Source organism: Hemiscyllium ocellatum, chromosome 5 (genome assembly GCF_020745735.1).
Source record: "Hemiscyllium ocellatum isolate sHemOce1 chromosome 5, sHemOce1.pat.X.cur, whole genome shotgun sequence".
Classification (NCBI taxonomy): domain Eukaryota; kingdom Metazoa; phylum Chordata; class Chondrichthyes; order Orectolobiformes; family Hemiscylliidae; genus Hemiscyllium; species Hemiscyllium ocellatum.
The window spans coordinates 54,863,070-54,890,127 of record NC_083405.1 but is presented as its reverse complement, the minus strand read 5'-3'; the positions used below and the strand labels follow the sequence as shown (position 1 = coordinate 54,890,127).

Below are 27,058 nucleotides of genomic sequence, written 5' to 3'. Positions count from 1 at the left end.
GAAGGAAATTGCAGTCTCTAAAGAAGGAGGCCATCTGGTGTGTTCTATGGTGGAACTGGTCCTCTTGGGAGCAGATACGGCGGAGGCTGAGGAATTGGGAATACGGGATGGCATTTTTGCAAGAGATAGGGTGGGAAGAGGTGTAATCCAGGTAGCTGTGGGAGTTGGTGGGTTTGTAAAAAATGTCAGTGTCAAGTCGGTCATCATTAATGGAGATGGAGAGGTCCAGGAAGGGGAGGGAGGTGTCAGAGATGGTCCAGGTAAATTTAAGGTCAGGGTGGAATGTGTTAGTGAAGTTGATGAATTGCTCAACCTCCTCGCGGGAAAACGAGATGGCGCCAATGCAGTCATCCATGTAGCGGAGGAAGAGGTGGGGAGTGGTGCCGGTATAATTACGGAAGATCAACTGTTCTACGTAGCCAACAAAGAGACAGGCATAGCTGGGGCCCATATGTGTGCCCATGGCTACCCCTTTGGTCTGGAGGAAGTGGGAGGATTCAAAGGAGAAATTGTTAAGGGTGTGGACTAGTTCGGCCAAACAAAAGAATGTGTCGGCTGAAGGGTACTGGCATGTCCAGTTGAAAGCAAAGGATAGGAAAGGCAAGATTCATGAACAGTGGATGGCAGGAGAAATCGTACGACTAGCCAAAAAGAAAAGGGAAGCATATATAAGGTCCAGGCAGCTAAGAACAGAACGGGCCCTGGAGGAATATTGGGAGAATAGGACCAGTCTTAAACGAAGAATCAAGCAGGCTAAAAGGGGTCATGAAATAACTTTAGCGAGCAGAATTAAGGAGAATCCCAAAGCCTTTTATTCTCAAATAAGAAGCGGGTAACTCGAGAAAGGATTGATCCACTAAAGATAATGAAGAAAGGCTGTGTGACGAACCTGAGAAAATGGGTGTAAGGTGTTTGATAAGGTTCCCCATGGTAAACAAACGGAGAAAGTGAAGTTGTATGGTGTGCAGGGTGTTCTAGCTAGATGGATAAAGAACTGGTTGAGCAACAGGAGACAGAGTAGTAGTTGAAGGGAGTTTCTCAAAATGGAGAAAGGTGACCAGTGGTGTTCCACAGGGATCAGTGCTTGGGCCAGTTTTGTTCATGATATACATAAATAATCTGGAAGAGGACACAGTTGATATGATCAACAAGTTTGCAGATGACATGAAGATTGGTGGAGTAGCAGAAAGCATAGGGGACTGTCAAAGAATACAGGAGAATATAGATAGACTGGAGAGTTGAGCGGAGAAGTGGCAGATGGAGTTCAATCCAGACAAAATGTGAGGCAATGCATTTTGGGAAGTCTAATTCTAGAGCGAATTACACAGTAAATGGAAGAGCCTTGGGAAAAGCTGATGAGCAGAGAGATCTGGGAGTTCAGGTCAATTGTACCCTGAAGGTGGCTGCACAGGTGGATAGAGTGGTCAAGAAGGTCTGGAACATGTTGCCAGCAGAGGTAGTAGAGACAGGCTTGGTAGATTTATTTACGATGCAATTGGACAGATGCATGAGTAAGTGGGGAGCAGAGGGATACAGATGCTCAGGAATTGGACAGCAGGTTTAGACAGTGGATTTGGATTGGCTCAGGCTTGAAGGGCTGAAGGGCCTGTTCCTGGGCTGTAAATTTTCTTTGTTCTTTTGTTATTTGTATGGAACAAAAGTTGAGAGAGGTTAAAAGTGATTACTCTGAATTCAGGATTCTCGGTTATATAATAGAAGCAATAGGCAGGATTTCCGGATTCTGCCAGGGTCTAGACATCAGGAGCAAATGCATGTCAAAAACATGTAGAAAGTGGGACTGCCCACTTCTCACTGTATTTTCCAATAAGCAGCGAGTTAATGGCCTATGATCATTAATTAATGATGGCTGGCAAGTCCACTGCTGACAGCACACACAGTAAGAATTGTACCAGGCTCTGGTGCAACATTCAGGCAGCCACAGCCCAGAAGACAGAAGATCCTGGTGGATAATTGTGCTGAGATGATAGCAAGAGATGTCTCATACTTCAGTGACCATCCCTTGACATATTTGTACATTTGGAGGAAAGGAAGCAGGTACTTTGCCCACAAGACAGAAAGTCGAAGCCACTGATAGAACTAAGGAGGCGTAGATGGAGGTGGCCAAAATGGTGAATAGCTGAGGAAACGAACCCAGACCACAAGCTCATTAATACATCGATGATCCGAATACCGAGTGGTATTAACTGTGGCATCTGGAAGCTTAAGATAAAGTTATAGGTCTCGTGAAAACAACGGCCACGTGACTGAACCATGTATGGAGCTATGTTAAGCACCATGTTAGTACTGAGGCATACTGTTAGCGTGCAAAGACCCACACTCAAGTATGGTCTAAAGTTGCAGTGATGTGGTGAACTGGTGCATCAGCATTTCATATGAATGGTAACATTTACACTGGCCTATAGTGAACAGCACATAAGCAGTAGAAGTGTCTGTTCCATGCTTATCAGAGAAGCATGTTCAGAACGCCAGGAAACACCACTGCAATAGCAGTGAATAGACATTTATTCAACATGAATATGTTGATAGATGATGCAACTTTGCCAATCAGGTGGATCACTGCTGGACAAGTCAGGCGTGGAATATAATTTGGTGGCATGATCTGGTGAGCACTTGACAGACATGTAAAATGGTGATAGCAGAAGCAGTGGCAGAAGAGATGCTCAGCAATGTTTAGCTCCAAGAGGAATTTGAGCCTTGGTCATCATCATCCAAACAGCAAAGGCACCAGCATCTGAAATGGTGGAGTTTTCAGAATCAGTGAAGCCCATGCTGAAACAATGGAGGAATCTATGAATGGATTCATATCTCTGGATTGCAGACCTATGCTGTCCTCCATAATGGAGGAGGCAAGCTTTATGGAGGACAGTATTTGATGTGTGAATGAGTTGTGAGGGGACAGAGAATGGCTTTTTCAGAAGGTCAACAGAGCAATGAGTGTGCCTGATTAGACAGCCATGTATCCCCCTAAAACCAGGGAAACCACCATTCCAGGTGACTACATGTATGCTGTCAGGATACATCCACCACTCCAGCCCAACCCACTATCACAGAAATATTGGTGACTGCCCTGAAAACTCAGCTAGCACCATATTTGCAACTAAACTGCCTCCATCACCAGTGTACTATGGCTGCAGTGTGCATTATCTAAAAGAATTCACTGCAATGTCAGTACCACCAAAATCTGTGATATTGTATGCTGTTGAAGGATGAGGACAGCATGTGCAATGGACAAGTGTGATCAGTAAGGTCCCCTCAGCCTTACATCATCCTGATTTGGAACGATATCGCTATTCCTTCATCCTGACAGGAAAGAACCATGACGGTGCGGTCATGGTTCAGAAAAGTGACTCACCACCACCTATTAAAAGGCACTTAGAAATGGCCAATGACTTTTGATCACAACATGATGGTCATAATAGGAACTAGTCAAAATAAACTTGAAGCAGGGAAGTTCACACCATAGGCTGTTAGTTAACCTTTCTCCTGTACTCACTTTAATATACATGAGCATTCTGAAATGCTGGAGCTGCAAGTAGATACAGTCATTGTGAGGGTAGCATGACAACATTGGTTCTGCTTAATCAATTAAACTTAAGCCCTGAGAAATAAAGAGGTAGGACTGAAAAGGAGGGTGAGTTTTAGACAAATTAGATACAGGAACAGAAATCAAGAAGCAGTGAAGGATTGGATTAAGAGGAAGAAAAAAATGCAAGGTTTGAAAACTTCACATTTCAAAAGTTACAGCACTATCTAAATTAATGAAATTTCAAAAATTTAAAAAATCATTTTTTGTGCAAGGTAATTTGATTGGCAGTCATTTAATTAACACTTAAGGTTATTAATTAATAAACCAACTCACAGGCAACTAATGTTCAAATCCAGCAAGGTCTTAAAAGGAACAAGTGTGCATCAATGTAATGTGATAAAACAAATGGCAGAGTGGCACAAGTCAAACAGCAAATTCTGGAGATTTACAACTCATGGCATCTCTCCATTTCTTGAACTTGTTGGCCAGCTTGTACTTTATTAATGAAGTGTGGCTTCAACACACTCTTATTTCTTCAGCAAGTTCAGACCCATTGTAATATCTTCAGGCGGCCATGAAGGTCAAGAGCCACTAGAGAAATTATTAACTTTATTGCAAATGGAAACACAAACATTTTTAAATTGGATACCATGTATCAACAACTAACCTATTCCTGGGTGTAAATTTACATAGTTAACAAAAACTTATCCAACAAGATAATGCTTAATTATTAAAGTAATCATCAAAAGCTCAATTGTTTTAAAACACAGCTCATTAACTACAAACAGCAGGAATTGCCAAACAAGAAGTAAAGCATTGCTAAGGGTTAAAAATGACATTTGTTACAGGCTCATTATCAATTTTCAGGTAACTCTATAATAGAGCTAGGACTGTCACCCTTAGAACATCAGGGTATCACTTCAAGATCCTTCTCCAAATACTCCTTTCATGGGCAGCATAATTCAATAGCAATCATGTATGATACTGTTAACATACGTCAACCACATTGTTTCATAAAACACCTGTACCCCGAAGTCCGACATGATGGCTAGAATGGAAAGCCATGAATTAATTTTGATAAACAGTAGTGCAAATCTTTCACACGTTCAAAGATTTCAGAGATCTATTTCAAAGTTTTTTTTATTGTTTTGTACTAGATGTAGGCATGGCGAGTGCCAGGATTTAAAAAAAATTAATGCCTTTAGAATATTCAAAATCTTGTTTGTGTGCAAATTTGATTAAAATAGTCTGCCTGATCGAGATGACTTAAGACATACAGTATAATTTTCAGCCATCTGCATTTCAAATATACAGAATGTAAAACAAAAACGTTTGGTGTAATACTGTTCTAGAACTGAAATGGTTAAATATTTAATCAGTCAAGTATCACTGGGGGAGATTTTACTAGAACAAGAGATGACCACACTAAGCGTTTGGCATTTGGTAGATTGGCACATTTCACAAAATATACCTGACAGTACTTCAACCTCCTCCTAAAACATAGCTGGTGTCGAAAAAGCCTTTCCCACTCATATCCTGCAGCTGTGTGGTTCGTAATTAAAAAGGCTGCACCGCTTCCTGCTGTGGCCACTTCAAAAGACTTTTTTTTGTCTCCAGTCAGTTGACATTCAGCTTGAAATGACTTGCCCACATTCTTATTTATAGTTGATGTTGTATTAAAAAAAGAAAAAAATGTGTATGTTCTATACTAATAAAAATGAACATTCTATTGTGTTTAATAATAAACTACTTGCTTTCTTGTGACCCAAAAAAACCCAGCATTACAAAAAGAACTAATTCAGGCACAGTTGTGTAAATGTGCATTTTAAAAGTTAACAAACCTAATTTTAGAATTTCAAAGCGCTCAGGGATTATAATGCAATGCATATACTTAAACTGGTGATGGGAATTTGATCTTCAAACTTAAAAAATCCTATTTTTAAAAATATTGTTAAAAGATTAAATAATCACACATTGTGATTTTCTATAATCCAGTGAGATTCTGTACTAAAGATTAACTGGCAAAGAATGTTGTAGAAGAAAAACCCTTTACTACTATTCTCTAACCATTGCTCTAATATTTTCAAATATTTCTAGAAAAAGTGATTAAATAACAAAATGTTAACTTCTTCCTCACCTCGGTATCATTATTGAGGTTCCAGAGGTCTAATCGTCCCATCCCATCCACACAGGCAAATAGTGCAGGATGCACTGGTGACCACATGACGTCGTAGACATAGTCTGCATTGTCTTCAAAGGAGTAGAGAGGCTTGTTGTGCTGTAAGGCGGAGAGAGTAAGAAGACTTTGTGGCGCTAGTGCTGCCTGAGGCTGTCTAGCAAGTCTAATTAAAAACTTTGCACATTTCCAAAGTGTCATAAACCAATGAGATGAAAGTCCACAAAGGTGTGCTGTAACTTCAATACAACAGCTGTCCAGAAAGATAAATAAAAAAATGAATACCATAAGGACTGTATGAGCATTCCTCAGACAGGTAGATGTATAGGCCTTTAACTCACAATTCACTCATGACAAGTAGGAGGTTACATGTCCAAATGAATCAAACTGTGGTAAACGTGCCAAGGATTGTGGGATGCTCTAGATAAAGCAGGCAGTAGAATTTAACTGCAGGCTTTCAGACAATAAACTGACATTATAGATACAGAGTGCCATCTAGTGAAAAATGCAATGCAGCAATAACTATTGTAATTGATTCCCTGTTTCGCTGGGGATAACATGTCCTCTCTTCTGCTTATCTCCACTCCAGCCATTTCATCTATAATGTGGATAAGCAGCAAGGACAAACTAAGCAACAAAGATAAAACACGTAGATCAACATGACTGCAATTTTCTTCTAATAAATTTGAATGAAAAGTGCTCATCCTCTTGTTCACCCTGCTCCTGCCACCACTTTTCTAATTCTGCTCCCTAGTCTCAAAAGTCTTTTTTGGGGGTTAAATGTAGTATTCCTCTTCACTGTAGCAATTACACAAGTGGGTTTTTTTTTCTCTTTTCAACATGTACATAAATTGATCTGGTCTTCATAAGTGCCTCAGATTATGTTTCGAGCTTCACAGCAGCCTCTGTCACTTCATCCTAATGTAAAAAAATCCTAAATCAACATTTGTCAATGTTCTTTTTTAGTGCGAATTGTTTTTGCATCAAAAATAATGTTGTAATATTTTAAAAATAATAAAGTAGCACACTCAAATTCTATTTATTGAGCTCTTATCAGAGTCATATATTAACACCCAAATGATCATAGCAAGTCACGATGGTATTTCTTATATGAGATGCAATTAAGTTGCAAAGGAATACCCGTGAGAAATGTTAAATTTAATGTGATTCACACGTCAGTTTCTGCTATCTCAATTGCAGATTGAAAGATCAAAAACTAATTAATATTGGACAGTAGTAATTTCAATTTGATCTTGATTTGGATCAACAGCTCACAAATCACATAAGCCAATATTCAAAAATTGAACAATGTTACATTTAGAATTGTATACAATGGCAGTCAGAGTCCAAAATATAAAATTAATTCTTGAAAATCCAACAGTTGCCTTAACAAAAGTAATTAATGAAAATCAACTAATGTGGATGTCGTCCTTGTTAAATGTAGCTGTTGAGAATCTAACAGGGCCTTAAGGACGTGAGACACAAGTTAACTGCTAATATATTAGGAACATTCATGGGTAAAAATATTTAAACACTGCTTCATTCATTAGCTGCAAGTGCAACCTAACAATCAGGTTAGCTTTGAGATACAAAAGTAAAATACTGAGGATTGTGAAAATGTGGAATCAAAATGGAGAAACTCAACAAGTCTGGCAGCTCTGTGCAGAGAAAAACAGAGTTGACATTCCGAATCTAGTATGACTCTTCTTCAGAACAGAAAGACAGATAGAAAAGGTGACACAGTTGGTACTGTATAAAAAACGTGGGAAGGAGCAAATGGAGAGATCTGTGAGGGTTAGAGTACAAGGGAGATTAGAAATCACAGGAATCACATATGGCAAAGGACTAGTAATGGCTGTAAAGAGGGCAAGAGTTCGATTAGACAGTAAAAGCAGACCAAAGCCAAGAAAACCTGATACTAGGATAGACTGTGGTGGTGGTTGGGTGGTGGGGGGGGGGGGGGATACTGTGTTGTGGAGTGAATGGGGTGGGGAGAATGTTGGTGAGAAGAGAGGGCAGAGAAATATTCACAACAGTTCATGTTGTAAAACTCTTGAACTGTTGAATCCAGAATGCTGTAAGATGCCTACATGACAAATGAACCTGTTTTCAGTCACATTGCAACACTTCAGCAGTCAGAAGACAGAAAAGTGAGCTTTGTGTTACCGAAATGGTCAATTTCCTTATTGCAGATATATTCAGACAGATTACTGATATCTATCCTAACTGCTTCCAAAATTACTTGTTTCTTGGACAGATTCTGTACATATCCAACAGAACAGCACAGTTCTGTTATCATCAGTAACAACAAGGCAAGAGAAATACATTATAATTTGACATAAACAGTGCACTCAGATTAAAAAAGCCCAAAGGTTCAGAAGCATATTAGTAATAAATTCAACGTAAAGATAATACAATTGATTATATGTTTGTGACTTGTTTTTTAAGGCCAAGCATTCTTCATAATCAAGTTTGAGAAACTATTCAAACAGCAAAAGTATGATGATCAGACTGGGGTTCTGTTACTCAAATTTTTTTTAAAAATCAAAGCATTTGACAAAGGAAACAGATACTTGACCAATCAGGGTATCAGTTCATCAACTAGTAAAGCAAGTGGTGGGCAAGGAATTCCCATACAATTTATGTATTTACCAAGGATTCAATAATTTTTCTCATAAGATTTAACAACTCAATGTCAGAAATAAATTGTCAAAGTGAAAATTTAGGACTTTTCAGTTTTTCATTAAAACACAAAAGTCACCTCATCCAGACAATAATGTCAGTACTCTGCTTATTTAAACATATAGCTTTCTCCAAGTCCTTAATGGCAGTAAAAACAAAATCAATCTCTTGCTAATACTCTGCTCTGCAAACCAGTTCTGCCTCCACAGGATTGTCTTCCAACTATGATTCTCCGCATGTCAGACACAGTACGTCATGAATGGTGCTTTAATGGACATTACAAAACACTCAACACAGCAGGTCACATTCTCCTGGTGCCTTTTCATTCTTAAGGTGGCAGTCTACTGATTGGTATGCCTTAGGTATGTCACAATATTCCCAGAAAAACCTGAACCTAATGTTAATTAGTGGTGGCATTTAAGAGGTATAAATATGGCATGGGAATCAAACAACTATCATTGAGTTAGTACAATACCTAACCTGGCTATTCAAGATCCAGGATCAGCAGAGTTTTTATTTATTCATGGGAAGTCAACATTGCTGGCTGGAGAAAGTATTGGTGAGCTACCTTCTTGAACCTCTGCAGTTCTTGAGGTAGTAGGACACATACCATCCTGTTTGAAAGGAAACTCCAGGATTTTGATTCAGTGACACGGAAGAAACATAGCTCCAAGTTTCAAGGGTGGCAGGAATGTACAGATGGTGATGTTATGGGCATCTGTTGCCTTTGTCCTTCTACGTGACAAGAGATCATGGGTTTGGAAGGTGCTCATTAAATAGCCTTGGCGAGTTGCTGTGGAGCGTCTTAGGAATGGTACACACTACTACCTCTGGTAAAGGGAGCAAATGAATATTTACAGTGGTGGACAGGGTGCCAATCAAGTGGATAACTTTGAGTTGGATGATGAGTTTCAAGTGATTGTTACAATTCCTTTGCATTCCTAAGTTGCACCTTCTAGATAGTGAGCAGGCATCAGATTGATGGGTGGCAAATTAATCATGACAGAATTCCTAGTGTCTGACTTGCTCTTGCAGCCACAGTATTTACATGGCTGGACTATTTCAGTTAACCACCACAATGTTGTTATTTGAAGATAGAATAGTAATACCATTAAACATCAAGCAGCGATGTTTAGATCTGTTTTGTTGGAGATGTTCGTTGCCAACTTGTGGTCACACTGCACATCAGTCCATGGCTGAATGTTGTCCAGCTCTTGCTGCATTTGGACACAGACTTTTATTATTTTAACATAAGTCATTCATAAGATGTAGGCTTCGCTGGATGAGCTAGCATTTATTGCCTGTCCCTAGACGCTCTTCAGGTGAGGAAAGAGTTACCTTCTTGAACTGCTATAACCTGTGTGCTTTAGCTAGACCCACAATGCAATTAAGGAAGAATATTGAAGGATTTTCTCCTAGTGATAATGAAAGAACAGCAATGTATTTCCAAGTACAGAGTGATTATTGGATAAAATAGTGTGCAGTGATATAGGGAAAAATGCAGGAAGCTGGCTCCAGGGAATAGAACCAATGATGCCCTTCTTCTGTGCTGTAACAATTCTGTGATTCTTTGAAATCAGGACAGTGAATGGCTAGGAGGGGAACTTGCAAGTGGTGGTGCTCCCATGTACTTGCTGCCCTTGTCTTTACAGATGGAAGTGGTAATGGATTTGCAAGGTGCTTTCTGAACAGCTGATTGTGAATTTCTGCATTGCATTTTGTAGACGGTGCACAGTGCTGGGTAACCATCGTGGTGGAGGGCCTGGATATTTGTGGATGTGGTCCCAATCAAGCAAGCTGCTTTGTCCTGGAAGGTGTCAAGTTTATTGAGTGTTGCTCAAGCTGCATCCACCCAGTCAAGTGGACAGTATTGCATCACACTCCTGATTTGTGCCTTGAGGATCGTTGTCAAACTTTGTGGAACCAGGAGGTAGGTGTCAGCTCCACTATCTCAGGGGTCACAAATGGTGCTGAACATTGTGCAACCATCAGCAAACATCCTCACTTCTGACTTTATAATGGTAGGAAGGTGAAGCATCTGAAAATGGACAGGCCAAGGAAACAACCACGAAAAACTCCTACAATGTCCTGGGCTGAGATGATTGATCTTCAACAACCTTCAATTATCTTCCTTTGTACTTGGGTATGATTCTAACCAGTGGAGAGTTTGCCTCTTGATTCCCACTAACTCCATTTTTTTCCAGGATTCCTTAATGCCATACTCAATCAAATGTTGTTTTGTTGCCAAAGACGGTCACATTCCCCTCACCCCTGCAGTTCAGCTCTTCAGCTCTTGAGCTGGCAAAATTCAAACTGAGAATTAGTGAGCAAGTTATTCCTTTATAAGTGCCACTTGTTAGTACTGTCAACAATCTCTTCCATTATTTCATTGATGATCAAGAGTAGACAGATAGGGCAATAATTAGCTGGGCTAGATTTGCCATTTTTGAGCACAGGATACAAATGGGAGCAGGGGACTGGTGATTCAAGATGGTATTCAGGGCAGTTTCCTGTAACAGCACATGTCCAGTCCAACAAAGGTTGGATTGTTGGACCTGATCCTTGGAAATGAATCAAGTGTCAGTGGGGAACATTTTTTAAAAAAAGTAATTTTTGCATCATAAGGTCAGTCCAGAATAAGAAAAATCAGTTAGCGGTGAGTTGTCTGACTGCAATGGAGGAAGAACAAAGCTGGGGCAGGATTGAGTGGAACAAGAGCTGATGCAGGAAAGAAGTAACGGGCCACCTTCAAAGTGCAGATGGTTCAGATATAGTCGAGGTACATTCCCTCAAAAAGGAAAGAAGAGGCAAACAAATCCAGAGTTCCCCGGAATAACAGATGAGATACAAATCAAACTCAGAATTAAAAAGCTTGCTTATGACAGGTGTAATACCAAAAAATCAATACTGAAGTAAGAGGAATATTAAGAGGTTTAGAAGGTAGCGTTTAAAATAAATAAGAGAAGCAAACAGAAATGATGACAGAAAACTAGCAGTTACCATAAAGAGGAATTCCAAAAACTTCTACAGGGATATATATAGTACAAGAAAGTAGTTAAAGAAAGATTAGGGCCAATTAAGAGAAGTGAGGATTTACACATTGACAGGGGCCATGACGGAGATGTCAACATGTATGCATATTTCCTTACAAAAGTAGGATGCTGCCTAGGTTTTGGTGATAGCAGAGGAAAATCTAACTAGAATTGTTCAAATTAGTACAAAATTAGTCTTGGATAGACTGTTGATATTTAAAGTTGAGCAGGCACCAGCATCAGATAAAATGCATCCAAGGATTTTGATGGGAGAGTAGAAATTGTTGAGACACTGGCCACAATCTTTCAGTCTTACCTGGACTCAGGAAGTTCAACAATTTCAAACTTTAACTAAGTTTAAAAAAATTCAAGCTGCTGTAGCAGCTTTCAAAATTATTTGTTATGGGAACTTATCTTTGTTCTGGGGATTCTCTACCATCAACCTTCTGGGAGTACTCATCAACTGCATTCATATTTTCTCCACCAGACCCATCAAGATTTCTTCATCTCTCTCTCTCTCTCTCTCTCTCTCTCTTACACCCACCCAGCCTTTCCCAAAAATAGCAGGATGACAAAGGTTGCTCATTTGATGAAATCATATTTCCACCACAGGAAGCAAGATCAAGATGGTTAATTCAAAGCTACAAAAGTTACAATACAAATCTGTACTGCACCAAGATTGGTGTCACACTAATATAAAACTCACAGGAGTTTTTGTACCATTATGACTCAGATGAGGAGGTTTCTATTTCAACTTTGAAAACTACTAAAGATACTAAACTTGTCATTTTAAATGTTGGAAGTAGGGGACGGAGGATGAAACAGAGATGCAATATTATTAATGTTAAAGTTTTGCAGTGCATACTGGTCAAAAACATCTCAGGATAAAGAAATAGGCTTTAAATGCATATGCGTACATTTCAGAAAATAACAGCTGAGAATATCAGCATTATACAAATAGGTCAAACTGAGTATCTTGGATCGTATGAATGCTGATGATGTAAAAAGTGTGAATGAATCACTGGTTTTTCAAATTAGTTGAAAAGCCTAGAAATGAAATTTAAGGCTTAGAGTGGAACTGTACAACAATATCATCCATCCTAAGCTGAAAGCACTGGGTACATGCAAGTATTTCTTACCTTTGTTGTCCACAATTTAACTGTCCAATCAAAGGAAGAGGTGACAAACAGATGTGAAAAATCAATCTGTCCCACGGCCATGTGGCAGTTGATACCAGTCACTGGACCCTGATGACCCTCGAACATTTCACCAATACCAGCCTTACTGGAAAACAGGTTTTAGGTTCAATGGTCAAATTAATACAAATTCTTTAAGATACATCCTCGTAATGTAACATCTATAAGTTATCCCTTAATTGGCCCTACTTTTCCCCTTGGTTCAGCAGTTGAGAGATCATAATGATAATTCGGTTGTTTCAGCTCATCACATGTATTATCCAAAAGGTAGAATTATAGCTCAGCAACTGTGGATATAGTGGCAAGGACTCACTGACAGGTCAGTTTATGGCATAGCTAAGCAAATATTACAATTGATATAAAAAAACAAATCAATTAGAGTGTTTTAAGTCACATAAACAATAAGTTACTTTTGGGAGGAGTTGAACTCTGCAGGATTACCTCAAGAAATATCATTGATTAAAATAATTTTTCATGAAGTGTGAGATGCCTGTGTTTAGAGAAGTGATTATGTCAAACGACTAGAACAGAATAAAAACAACCTTGCCTGTAAAAGTGGCAGCATAGCTCCATGCTTGGTTGCTCCAAGAGAAACTAACTTGAAAACTGCAGCATGAAGTGCTGTGTTTCAATCATTTAGGGTGGGCACACCCTTAATGATGCTAAAACTTGGTCCACCCAGGAATGCCCAAAAGTGGTATACCCACAATGTTGCTAGAGTGTGTGTGTTTTAGGAATTAGATCCAGCGACAGTGATAAATTTCCAAGTCAGGATGGTGAGTGGCTTTGAGGGGAAATTTGTGGGTGGCGGAGTTCCTATCTGCTGTCCCTGTTGGTGCTATCAAAACACTGGAAATTGACGTTGATGAATAAATAGAAATGAAAGAATACAGGAATTCCTTCTGACTTCCCTGGAGGTCAGCACACAGTCCTGTGGGAAACAGTGAATGTTGTGACCAGTCATCTATAGACCAGTCAGGCTAATGTCAACAACATACATTTATACAGCACCTTTAATGTACAAAACACCTAAAGTGCCTCATGAAACAGAATTATCAAACCAAGCTTGATATCATGTCACATAAGAAGATATCAGCACAAATAACCAAAGGTTTGCTCAAAGGGTAGGTTTTAAGGAACATCTTAAAGGAGGAGAAAGAATTAAAGGAGGAGGAAACCCCTGAGGTTGGAACGATTGAAAATGTAGCCACTGATGATGCAGCAATATAAGTCAGGACTTGTACCTGGTGAAAACTGGAGAACGAGAGACAGATCTCAGCCTAACAGAACTGCAGGAAATCACAGATATAAGGAGAGACAAGGGCATAGAAGGATTTTAAAACAAGGACTGGAATTTTAAAATCTAGACCAGCAAACACAAAGAGATGAACTGGACATGGCACACATTGTAGTATGAGCTTAAGAATTTTGGATGACCTTAAAAATTATTGGGATGGACAGCTGATCATTGGAATAGTAAAATCCAGAGGTAAAAAGCACACTATGTAAGCAGATCAGCAAGGCCAGAGTGGAGTCCAGTAATGTTATGGGAGCTGGTGGTCCATAAACTTGGTGATCTAGAAGGTGCAATCAGCAGCTCATTTGAGGGACAAATTAAATTTTGAATCTGATTCAGCAAATGACAGTGGTCAGGGTGAAGGCTGCAGTCTGTGGCTAGAGAACAGAACTTGTGGAGAGTCCCAAAGACAATAGATTTGGTATTCTCAAAATTCAGTCTGTTCATCAAGTACTTGATGTCAAAGAAAAGTCTGACAAATCAAACAGGACAAAGGTCCGGAGAGTTAGTGGTGATGTCAGTATAAAATGTACAAACTAACATTGAACTTTCATTTGTTATCATTTAAGGACCAGCATATAGGTGAGAAATAGTGGACTCTTAGAGACAAATCCTCAGAGACATCAGAGGCAATGCGTGGGAGTGAAAATGGAAGTCACTGCAGGTGATTCTCTGGCCACAACTTAATGGATAAAAATTGAACCAGGGAAGGGGAGGTCCACCCAGCTGAACAGGAGAGCTATTGAAGGCTAGAATGGGCAATGCAGATAGGTTAAAAAGAGAGAGTTGGGATAGTTTACCACAGTCACAGTTACATTGGGTGACATTTGTAATTTCTGTGCTGTATAACTCTGACTCTACAAGACCTTTTTAAAAAAGCTGTTATGGTAGTAGGGCAGGGAGCAAAACCCAATTGGAGGGATACAACCATGAACTTCCAGAAACACCGGCACAGATCTGGAAGGTAGCCATGTATTTAAGTAGTTTGGAGTAGGATTGGAGGTTGGAAATGAGGCAGTAGTTTGCAAGGTCAAGGGTGGTTTATTTGAGGACGGTTTTGAGGAAATCCATTAAAAAAAACACTCAACAAAACCAACACTTAAGCCAAAAGTGATGTAAGATACAGTCCTATGTTATTGATTGGTAATGTCACAGTAAAAGGTGTTCTATGTTTGATGCCATTTGTTTTAAAGGAGGTGATTCACCTGGTTGGTGCTAGGAATAACCGAATTTCTTTTTGAGGACTAGATAAACAGGATAAAGTTCCTTAGAATAGTGAAGGTTAAGGAAGACAGGTGTTCAACGAGGGGCAGGGTTGATAATGTTAAAAAGCATTTCTACTGTTTTGATAACTGGGGACTGTGCAGTTTAAGTAATTAAAATAGCAAACTGAGGGCCGAGGCAAATTCATCTTGATTTTAGTGATGGTAGTGCATGGAAAAAAAAGACTAAAAGCTACAATAGCTAATTCACAGCAAACCAAACTCTTACACCAGGGAGATTAAATTCTGACAACCTGAATCCATATATGCAGCTCTAAGTCAATCCTTCAACATAGACTAAGCTGCAATTTAAAATATGGGGATTATTTCCATCATAGCAAAAGGAGTTTAGTATACATAAATGCTTTTAAAATAATGAGGGATTCCGATAGGCTGATTTAAAAAAAACTATTGCTATTTATTTCCTTGTATTAGAGATCAGTGATCGGAGACTGAGGAGAGCATCATCAATTTGAAATTACCATTTGAAAGAGTGGGCAGGAGCACAGGAGGAATGAAGAAAAATGTCTTCATTTTCTCAAAATATTCTAACTCTCCATCCTTTCACCACAAAAATAAAACTATTCAGAACTTTTTCAACTTAATTAATGTTATTACAAAATTCACACATCAAGAACTTAACATAATGCTTTCATCAGAAGGTTATTCCAGTATGTGCTATTCCCTTTCACCAAAATAATACATATTTACTTTTTTTTGTTCAGCATTAACAACTGTTCCCAAAGAAACATACCACAATCAAGGCACAATAGGGCCATGAAAATTATAACTAAGAAACTGCCCAACTTAATCCATTCAACAACTTCCCCACACTGGTTCAAACAGAGGAGGCGACCTATCCTCCCCTTCACCATGGCCCTGGTTGAAGCTCAGGTAGCGTTGTATCTGTGCTCCAGGGGTTGCACAATTGTGTCATCAGCCATGGTTAGGCTTTGTACCCCAGAAACCAGCCTTACAAAGCACCTGGACCCTCAAATGCACCACATTCACGTGAGTGCTCCAAGATGCAGGAGTCATGGTAGCTATCAGGGTAGTGGGCACACACCTCCATTAACTAGTAATTACGGATCATTTGAACATTTATCTTTCATACAGATGAATTCTAGAGTGTTGTAATATGGTCCAGTGCCATGTGTGGGCTATCAGTGGCACTTTATACCTTGAGGGAAGTTAGTTTTGTTTCCAAATCCTACCGCTCAGGCTGCAACACGGACCTTGTCACCAGGAAACAAAATGAATTAATGTGATCTTGTACAAATGACCAGTCACTTTCCTGATGTAATTATATGTACAACTAAGGTCCCACACGGGTCACTCACTTCTCCCTGAAAACAGCCAGTCACAAAGAGGTTCAAACAGCCCTCACCTCTGTAGCCACCAGTAAGAGGATGGCTTTGGACTCCAGCATCTGGCATAGTTCCATCACAGAGATGCACAGAGCTTGTGTTGATACTGCACCCCACTTGTCTCCAGGAAATAGTGTTGCAATTGAAAAACTCCAAGTATCCTGTGAGCTACACCCTCTTGCGGGGCTCTACAGCTATAACCTCTCCTTGAGCTAGAAGCTTCGAATCCTCCAAGGTGGTTGACAGCTATTCCTGGGCTTGCAGTTGCTTGTAGTCCCTTTGCATCTGCCTTTGCCTTCCAAGTAGTGAGCCACAGCAACCAACGTCCCAACATCAGCAGGACAGTCAGACCATTCGTTTAACTTTCACTGCATTCAGTGCAGACCATCATTAAACTTCCATGACAGGTGAAGCGGCCACAGCCTTCACATTCCACAGGACCTTCTGAGGTTTCCAATTGTGTGTCTTTGGTCAGCATCAACTTGTTTTTAAACAAGTCACGCCCCCATGTCCAGCCAACAATGGATCCTACAGTTTCACCCATCAAATGCACAGACAGTCCAGTGACTCTTCATCAGAACTCAGTTGTTCTGAGTTGAACTGAATTCTGATGAAGAGTCATCAGAATTGAAATCCTAACTCTACTTTCTTCCCTCAGATACTTGCAGGCTTGTTGAGTTTCTGCAGTTATTTCTGATTTTGTTATAGTTTTATACGAAATCCATTTTGCAGAAAATATTCAAGCAATCCCAATTCAAAGCTTCTCAGATACTGAAGCAGTCCTTGTTCGAATGCAACAGACCTGCATAATATCCAAGGCTTGGACTGACAAGTGGCAAGTAACATTTGTGCCACATAAATGCCATGCTATGAGTATCTCCAACAGATAACAGATTGATCACCAGCCTTGACAGTCAGTGGTGTTACCATCACTGAATTCCCTATTATTGAAATCCTGTGGGTTACCATTGACCAACTGAACTCACCATACAAGTACTGTAGTGACAACTGCAGTTCAGAGGATAGGAATACTGCACCAAGCAACTCACCTCCTGACTCCCAGAACGTGTCCACCATTTACAAGGCACAAGTCAGAAGTGTGATGGCATACTTCCTGCTTGCCTGGATGGAGCTGACTTCATCAACTCAGGAAGCTGGACACCATTCAGAACAAAGCAGCTCCTTGACTTGCAACACATCCACAATCTCCACCACTAATGCTCAATACACACCGCTGCACTGCAGAAATTCACCAAATATCCTTTGCCAGCACCTTCCAAACCATCAGTCACTTCTGTCCAGAGAGCAAAGACAGCAGATATGTTGGAACACCACCACCTCTAAGTTCCTTTCACCTTCCTGACTTTGGAAATATATCACCGTTCCTTCACTGTTGCCGGGTCAAAATCATGGAACTCCCTCCCTAAGGGCATCATGGGGTACCTACAGCTCATGAATTGTAGTAGTTCAAGGTGGCCACCTTCTCAAGGGTAATGAGGGATAGGAAATAAATGCCAGCCAGTGATGCCGACATTCCATGAAAGAGTAAAGAAAATTATAAAAAATATATTTTCCCCTTTGCTTTGGCAGAAATGAGATTTGTTTATACTCTTTTAGGATTGTCCAGCCTGATGAATCACAAATTGAACTGTTGAGTAATTATTATTAGTGCACCATTTCCTGCACAAATAATTTTTGAGCATTAATGGTAGTACAAAGTTAATGTTACAAAACCAGTTTTGCACACATTGAATAGATGTAAAAGGCAATTTCAGGACATTTCTGTACAAATCAAAACTTTTAAATTCTGGTTGAATCTTATATAGCTTTGTTTTTGAGGTTAAACAGAAAACTATTTCCAGATTGCTCTCAGAATCAGTCTGCAATCTGTTTCTCGAAATTGCAGTGAAGCAGCATGAGGTTACATCCAAAGAAACACTTGCAACTTTAATATTCTGTTACAGACAGTTCCTGTAGAGCAATGCATTAAAATTGGGGAGAGTGCTATCTGAAGACAACAGCAGTCACTAGGACAACTTGCAGCAGAGAACTGGAGCTGACAGTCCTGGTGTCACCATAGATAAATTATCCACAACTCTAAGTAGTGTCACAGAATGGAAGCAATTATTATTGAAATATTTAAGTTCACAAAGTTTGACATTTTAGAAGCTTTTGAAATATGCCTTTTCAAAGCCAAGTTTTTTTAAACAGTAAAACAGACAATGGAATAATTAAGCTTATGCAGTTAATCAACAGTACATTGTTCAGTTGCGGCCTACTCAGTTTGTAGAATTTTCATTTATAATTACTAGGTAAATGGTGAAACAAGTTTGAAATCTTGTAACATAATTGTTTGTAATTTTTATTATTTTTATTAATGACTTGGATGAGGGGATTGAAGGATGGGTCAGCAAGTTTGCAGATGACACAAAGGTTGGAGGTGTCGTTGACAGTATAGAGGGCTGTCTTAGGCTGCAGTGGGACATTGACAGGATGCAGAGATGGGCTGAGAGGTGGCAGATGGAGTTCAACCTGGATAAACGCAAGGTGATGCATTTTGGAAGGTTGAATTTGAAAGCTGAGTACAGGATTAAGGATAGGATTCTTGGCAGTATGGAGGAACAGAGGGATCTTGGTGTGCAGGTACATAGACCCCTTAAAATGGCCACCCAATGGGACAGGGTTGTTGAGAAAGCATATGGTGTTTTGGCTTTCATTAACAGGGGGATTGAGTTTAAGAATCGTGAGATCTTGTTGCAGCTCTATAAAATTTTGGTTAGACTGCACATGGAATACAGTGTCCAGTTCTGGTCGCTCTATTATAGGAAAGACGTGGATGCTTTGGAGAGGGTTCAGAGGAGATTTACCAGGATGCTGCCTGGACTGGAGGGCTTATCCTATGAAGAGAGGTTGACTGAGCTCGGACTTTTCTCATTGGAGAAAAGGAGGAGGAGAGGGGACCTAATTGAGGTATACAAGATAATGAGAGGCATAGTTAGAGTCGATAGCCAGAGACTATTTCCCAGGGCAGAAATGACTTACACGAGGGGTCATAGTTTTCAGCTGGTTGGAGGGAAGTATAGAGGGGATGTCAGAGGCGGGTTCTTTACACAGAGAGTTGTGAGAGCTTGGAATGCGTTGCCAGCAGAAGTTGTGGAAGCAAGGTCATTGGGGACATTTAAGAGACTCCTGGACATGCATATGGTCACAGAAATTTGAGGGTATATACATGAGGATCTGTGGTCAGCACAACATCATGGAATGAAGGGCCTGTTTTGTACTGTTCTATGTTCTATTTATTGAATTCACCATCAAACACCACATTAGCTGCAACTTCATTAGAAATGTTGACAAATTGTATTTTAGATACATTAAAGGGCCAAAATTAAGCTCACGAATATTACTACTATTCCTGTTACATATGCTATTATTGAGATGTGGACATGCTGGTGTTGGACTGGGGTGGACAAAGTGAAAAATCACACAACTCCAGGTTATAGTCCAACAGGTTTATTTGGAAGCACACTAGCATCAGGTGATGAAGGAGCAGTGTTCCAAAAGTTAATGCTTACAAATAAGCCTGTTGGACTATAACCTGGGGTTGTGAGATTTTTAGGTATTATTAAGCACATTCTGAGCGACAGTTTGCTGACACACTAATTTTCATACCATATCATTAGTATTGTTGAAAAAAAGGACAGAGACATTTGTTGAAGCTTTTTGTTTTGCACTCATCAGGACAATTCACAAGAATACTAGTTTAAAGAGAAAACCACCACCTATATTGAAGAAAGGAGAATTGTGCTGAGTGTGCAACATGAAAAGCTTCAACAAAATCTGCCGGTTTTGAACGAATGATTATTATCACTAATGATTATTCATATCACAAAATTTAACTTTCTACAGCCCCTCAATTTCAATTTGCCTGAATTGTAAATTTGACGTTTTACATTTATCAGGTTTTCAGGAGAGATGAAGAGTGTACGTACTGCATTGCACAAAGTATGTCAATTAGGGCAGGTTGAAAGGACTAATAAGACCTTTGCCTATTGTTGTTCTGAAAGCTATCTTTACAGATTTACTCAGTCATTTTTCTAGTTGAATTTGTGTATAATGTTTCTGCATAGATATTGAAAAAGATGGCTCATTGGTGAACTCATTAAGTTTTGGTGTATCCGTGATTATTGACAGAATGTAAAGCTGTACATGGTATGAGTCTGTTAAGGCACTTGATATTGGGCAGTTTTCTGCTACAAATTGCATAAATACTTGTTTAACGAATCAATGACAATACTAAACACTCCGCATGATAACAGCCTATTCCTAAAAGGAAAGAATACGCCTCAAGCCTTGACTTGATAATCCCCTGAACAGGGGTTGGAAGAGGTCGGGGGGGGTAATCACTGGAGGTGTGGGGCCAGTTGAGGGGTCAACTTAATAGTTACCCAGCAGTTAGATTAGATTTTAATTGTCTACCTTTTCCTGAGTGATTATTAACTTCACTGCAGTGAAAACCATCCAAAAGCTCAGATTTAAACAAATATTTTTGGAGGCTTCCAGGAGAAGGGGAATTTCACATTGGAATCATCAATTTCCCCAAGTCAATTATGTCAGGGATTCTGCAGGTCACATGCAAACTCCCATCTGCACTGCAGAATTGAATATCTGGACATGGAAAATATAGGCCATTATGTCTAGCTATCCTCCAATCCCTTAGCACCATCCCAGAATCTAATGAATTTTGCAAAATCATTACCAGGCAAGTCCATAGTTTGAAAGTTTTCTCTTTTGGAATCCTAGGATACAGGCTTTCAATATCTGGGAATTTGTTTAGCTCTAAGTTTTCTCCACAGTAATTTTCTCTGCTCACATCAATTACAATAATTTCTTCACTCTTAACAGTCCCTGAGTACCTTCTGCTTCTGAAATATAATTTGTGTTTGTACTGTGAAGACAGTCTCTTCAATATCTCTGCCATCTTATATCCATAGTAATGTCACTTGTGGCAACCTCTAAGGAATTAATATTGATCTTAGTTACTTTTTTCAGTTATTTATAAATTCTATTCCAAACTACATTTAATTCTTCGTTAGATTAGATGAGATTACTTACAGTGTGGAAACAGGCCCTTCGGTCCAACAAGTCCACACCGACCTGGCGAAGCGCAACCCACCCAAACCCATTCCCCCTACATTTACCCCTTCACCTAACACTACGGGCAATTTAGCGTGGCCAATTCACCTAATCTGCACATTTTTGGATTGTGGGAGGAAACCAGAGCACCCGGAGGAAACCCACACAGACACAGGGAGAACGTGCAAACTCCACACAGTCAGTCGCCTGAAACTGGAATTGAACCTGAGTCTCTGGTGATGTGAGGCAGCATTGCTAACCACTGTACCACCGTGCCACCCACTTCCAATTTTTCTGTTCTGTAAAATTTTTGGTAGCTCCCAATTGGCTTCCAGAATATTCCCAGTCCTAAGGCTTTCTAGCCTTTTTTGGCAAAATTGTAAACCTCTTAACTCAGACCCAATATTAACTTCCATAGGTAGATCTTTCCTATCCAGCATTTGCCTCTTCAATGGAATATATTTTTGTTGAACATTCTGAATTGTTTATTGTTCTCCACTGTTTTATTTATCCAGGGTAATTGTTCGTAAGGCAAAATGGTTCCTGTACACTTGTAGATGACGGGCATGCTATGAGCTGGCCATGATAGGCTGCAGAAACATCTGTACACGTGTAGCTGCTCCTGCACATGCCACGATGCTCCTGTGCTGCTGGCACTATTGTCCGTGTGCAGTGACAGCAGCAGCAGTGCATGTACAGTCAAGTCCTACTGCAACTGCATGTGCTGCTGACATAGCTCCACTCTCTGGAGGATGAGGTGAGTGGAGTTAAAAGGGAATCAGAAAAGGTTTGTCTCAGGGCACCAGGGAGGCTGGGGCTCATGATAAGGAGCTGCTCTTCCCAAATGGTATCTTCGCAGTTGAGGGGTGGACAGGTTTCCCAGAGCCAGCAGACTATGTCTCCATGCCTGGAACATGAACGAGGAGGAAGACAAGGAGTAACAAATTGGGAAGGGGTCAGAGGCGCAATGGTGCTGGTCCCTGGACATGTTGTCCTAAGTTCTGGATAGGGCTCTTCCCTCCCTGGGCAGCTCAGCTGCTGGAGGGCTGGCCTGCAAGGTGACAAAGGAGCAACAGCTGAGAGAAACAATTGAGGAGGGAAGGCTACCTCTCCTCCCTGACTCCTTAATCACACATCCAGCTGAACCTTCCAGGGCCTGGGTGTTGCTTTCAGTCACTTCTGAATTATTGAAGACCACCTAATCTATGAGTTGCATCCATCGATTTTTCTTGTCATCAAATCTTACTGTTTCTTTATCCAAATTAACCAAAGTCAGTTCGCCCCTCATATTTACACAAGTAACTTTAAGATGCATATTGGACTGAAGAATTGCATTTTCAAACTAAATATGGAATTTAATTGCAATTCATTGATTAACATGATCACTATTTCCCAGATCTTTTATCTGGAAGATTATTAATTAACTTTACATCTTTGCAGAACAGTATATCTAAACCAGCATTATCCTTAGTTGGTTCAATGATGTACTAGTAAAAAATGAGGTCTGCAGATGCTGGAGATCACAGTTGAAAATGTGTTGCTGGTTAAAGCACAGCAGGTCAGGCAGCATCCAAGGAATAGGAAATTCGACGTTTCGGGCATAAGCCCTTCATTCCTGATGAAGGGCTTATGCCCGAAACGTCGAATTTCCTATTCCTTGGATGCTGCCTGACCTGCTGTGCTTTAACCAGCAACACATTTTCATCAATGATGTACTACTCCAGGAAATTGTCACAAAGATATTCTACAGGATTCATTTCACAGATCATCTCTGCCAAGATGGAAGAAAAAAACTATTCAGTTCCTGCTTCCTGCTCTAGACCTACTTCCTGGCAAACATTATGTTCTAATCAAGACTGCTCAGAGTCTTGGCAGCATATGTATCCTTGGCCTGAGCTTTCAACAATATATTCACATTATTAGCATGATCATCAATTTCCAGGTCATAGCTTCAACTAACCCTCAGTCATGCATTGCCAACCTCCTGATTTTTCCAGTTTGCATCAGACTAACTTGACACATGTAAAATTGAGGTAATCAAAAACTCAATTTTGATGAGTTACCTTATTCATGCATAACCTTACTCATGTCAAGGCCTTTCAATTATCATGCCTGTGCACCATATCCTACACTGGCTCCTGGATTTTAAAATCTAAATTTTTAAGAAGTTCTCATCTTTGTTTTTAAATATTGCCAATACCACACATTGGTCTCTCTTTTTAACCCTCTCCAGTCCATTAATTCTGAGGTTTTATACTCCTCTAATTCTGGTCTATTGAGCATCTCCAACTTTAATCACTTCCTCACAAGTGGCTGTGGCCTTCATCTGCCTCAGCCCAAAACTTACATTACAGAGTGTTTTAGAAATACCTCTGATTAACCATTTGGCCATTCTGCCCTCATATCATCTTGTTTGGCATAGTATCTTAAAGAGATTTATAAAACTCCTGTAAAGTATCTTATTTATAATTTGTGTCATGTCTTCAAAATAGGTTATGGTCAATAGTGAGTGCCATTGATGTCAGTAAAATACAGCTGTTATTTACTTCATTAAAACTAAAGGAGCCGATATTCTAGCATATTGTAACTTAACAAGTTCCTGGCAGTCAAAACGATTCAGCATAATTGAGGTTTGTTAAACCTCATCAAAAATTATTATCCATTAAAAGTTCCAAATTTGGTCTTAATGAGCACTTAAATTTTTGCCAGCCCCATTGTACTAGAATAGCCTGCACAAAAAAAACCAATACGTTGTTCTAAACATTACCTGCCATGTCGACATGCCGTATAAATCATACCCTCCTCACTTCCTACAACAAAATTGTTGACATCTCCTGTTGGGAAAGCCATGCTGGTGACAGCTACAGGCTTTGACTTGTTGTAAACCAGCTCCATATTCTCCTAGAGGAGAAAAGAAAAAAAAATTGTTAGTATGTAGATTCAAGTTAGTTTCCCTCTCATTTTTTTGCACCTGAAAACTATGGAAGACAAGCAGTCAAACTGTAAACATGAAACCTACAGGAAGTATCTCAAACTTATGATAGATTGCAGCATATGGGTCCACTGTATGGAAGATGATCCAATATTTTGGGCACCAGAATGCATGTTTAAGCTTATACTTGATAGACAAGTCAACAACTTATTTTCCAGCTAACAAATGCTGATTAGGGCTGTATGCATATTAAGAAATGGCCTTAGTGTTTCAGCTCAGAGATAATATGTTTAGAGATATACTCACTTTGTAAGTCAGCAAATGGGATCTAAAGGTAATATGGGCTGTGTTGCTAAGGAGATGCAAAGGAGTTCAAGAGATGCACACACAGGGAGACCACACACGGTGACAATAATTAAAAATAGGTCCTCTTGCAACACCATCAGTTCACATTTGATTCCCTGAGTACACATTCATCTCTATTTTTGGAAGAATTTTGAAGCTTCAAATATCAAATTAATATGTCGCAGTATAGTATCTAGCTATGGAACTTATTACACCGTCGTCATCAGACATCCACACAAGTGCACTTTCTGTTAGAGTTGAATATTAATCAAGGGTGTGAAATAGATTAGATTCCCTACAGTATGGAAACAGGCCCTTCAGCCCAACAGGTCCACACCGACCCTCCGAAAAGTAACCCACCCAGTCCCATTCCACTACCCTGTATTTACTCATGACCAATGTACCTAACATTATGGGCAATTTAGCATGGCCAATTCACCTGACCGGCACATCATTGGACTATGGGAGGAAACCAGAGCACCCGGAGGAAACCCACGCAGAAACAGGGAGAATGTCTGTATGGAGTTTGCACAGTCACCAGAGGCTGGAATCGAACCTGGGTCCCTGGCGCTGCGAGGCAATTGTTGATTTTTCCTCTCTGATCCAAGGATTCTCAGGACATCTCTGTGGTCTCACAAACTGTCCAAGAGCAATAGCTCAGTTAATTTAGCACACATAGGAGACTGAACCCAGTCTATAACTCACTACTCACTAGCTTGGCTAAAGGCCTTTGAAGAAATTTATGTATAGACATTGCTGTTTTGCTCTATATTTTCTTGGATTTGTCCTGTTGTGAACATCATGTCCACTGTATCGCTTAATAGATGGAGTCCACACTGCAACTCCAGTAGAAGCTGTTCAGCCATGTGGAGAAGCCAATTGAGGAGGATTTTTCACAATTACTTTTCCCTGTGGTGAACAGCAGGAATGCCCCTTCATAGTTATTGCAATCTGTCTCATTTTTGAGAAAGATGGCAAGAACTACAACATCTCAGATTTGCTGGCATGCTCTACTCCTTCCAGATAGGAGAAAATCATTTGTGCCCAGTGTGTTTCTCTCCACATTACAATATTTTGGCAGGGATTCTACTTGCACCATCAGCCTTGTTGGCTCTCAGCTGTCAGAAGGCCCTTCCAACCTCACATGGGCCTGGGGGTGTGTTGAGATAGTGGCAGATAACATGCTATGGAATGGGAGTCAAGAAATGCACAGCAGGTCAGGCAGCATCCGAGGAGCAGGAAAATCGAGGAGTTTCAGGCAGGAGTCCTTCATCAGGAATGAGGATGGAAGTCTCGGGGGTTAGAGATAAATGGGAGGGGGGTGGGGAGAAGGTAGCTGGGAATGCAATAGGTGGATGGAGGAAGGGGTAAAGGTCATAGAGGAGGTTGGAGCAGATAGGTGGGAAGGAAGATCGACAGATGGGACAGGTCATGAGGATGGCACTAAGCTGGAAGTTTGGAATTGGGGTAAGCTTTGGGGGGGGGGGGGGGGGGGTTGGGGGAAGGGAAATGAGGAAACTGGTGAAGCCCACATTGATGCCCTGGGGTTGAAAAGTTCTGAGGCAAAACATGAGGCATTCTTCTTCCAGGTGTCGGTGGTGAGGGAGTGGCGGTGGAGGACGCCCAAGACCTACATGTCCTCGGCAGAGTGGGAGGGGGGAGTTGAAATGTTCAGGCACGGAGCAGTGGGGTTGGTTGGTGCGGTTGTCACAGAGATGTTCCCTGAAGCGCTCTGCGAGGAGGCGTCCAGTCTCCCCAATGCAGAGGAGACCGTATCAGGACCAATGGATACAATAAATGACATGGGTGCAAGTGCAGGTGAAACTTTGATGGATGTGGAAGGCTCCTTTGGGGCCTTAGATGGACGAGGTGTGGGTGCAGGTTTTGTAATTCCTGCAGTGGCAGGGGAAGGTATCAGGTTGGGGAGGGTGGGTTGTTGGGCGTGGACCTGACGAGGGTAGTCGCGGAGGGAATGGCCTTTACGGAAAGTGGATACGGGTGGGAAGGGAAATATATCCTAATGATGGGGTCCATTTGTAGGTGGAGGAGATGTTGGCGAATGATGCAATGTATATGGAGGTTGGTGGGG

The 27,058-nt window shown here is 40.5% G+C and overlaps 1 protein-coding gene across 2 annotated transcripts in view; it reads right to left on the bottom strand.

Annotated features, from left to right (window-relative positions):
* LOC132816034 (cytoplasmic dynein 1 intermediate chain 1) overlaps positions 1-27,058 on the bottom strand; it is a 282,803-nt gene that overhangs the window by 14,853 nt on the left and 240,892 nt on the right. For both annotated transcript variants that reach the window (XM_060825446.1, XM_060825447.1), the window contains 3 exons: positions 24,460-24,593; positions 12,577-12,721; positions 5,685-5,825 (listed from right to left, as the gene is read on the bottom strand). In XM_060825446.1, the coding sequence (XP_060681429.1) occupies positions 5,685-5,825; positions 12,577-12,721; positions 24,460-24,593 (420 nt within the window). The remainder of the gene's footprint in view (positions 1-5,684; positions 5,826-12,576; positions 12,722-24,459; positions 24,594-27,058) is intronic.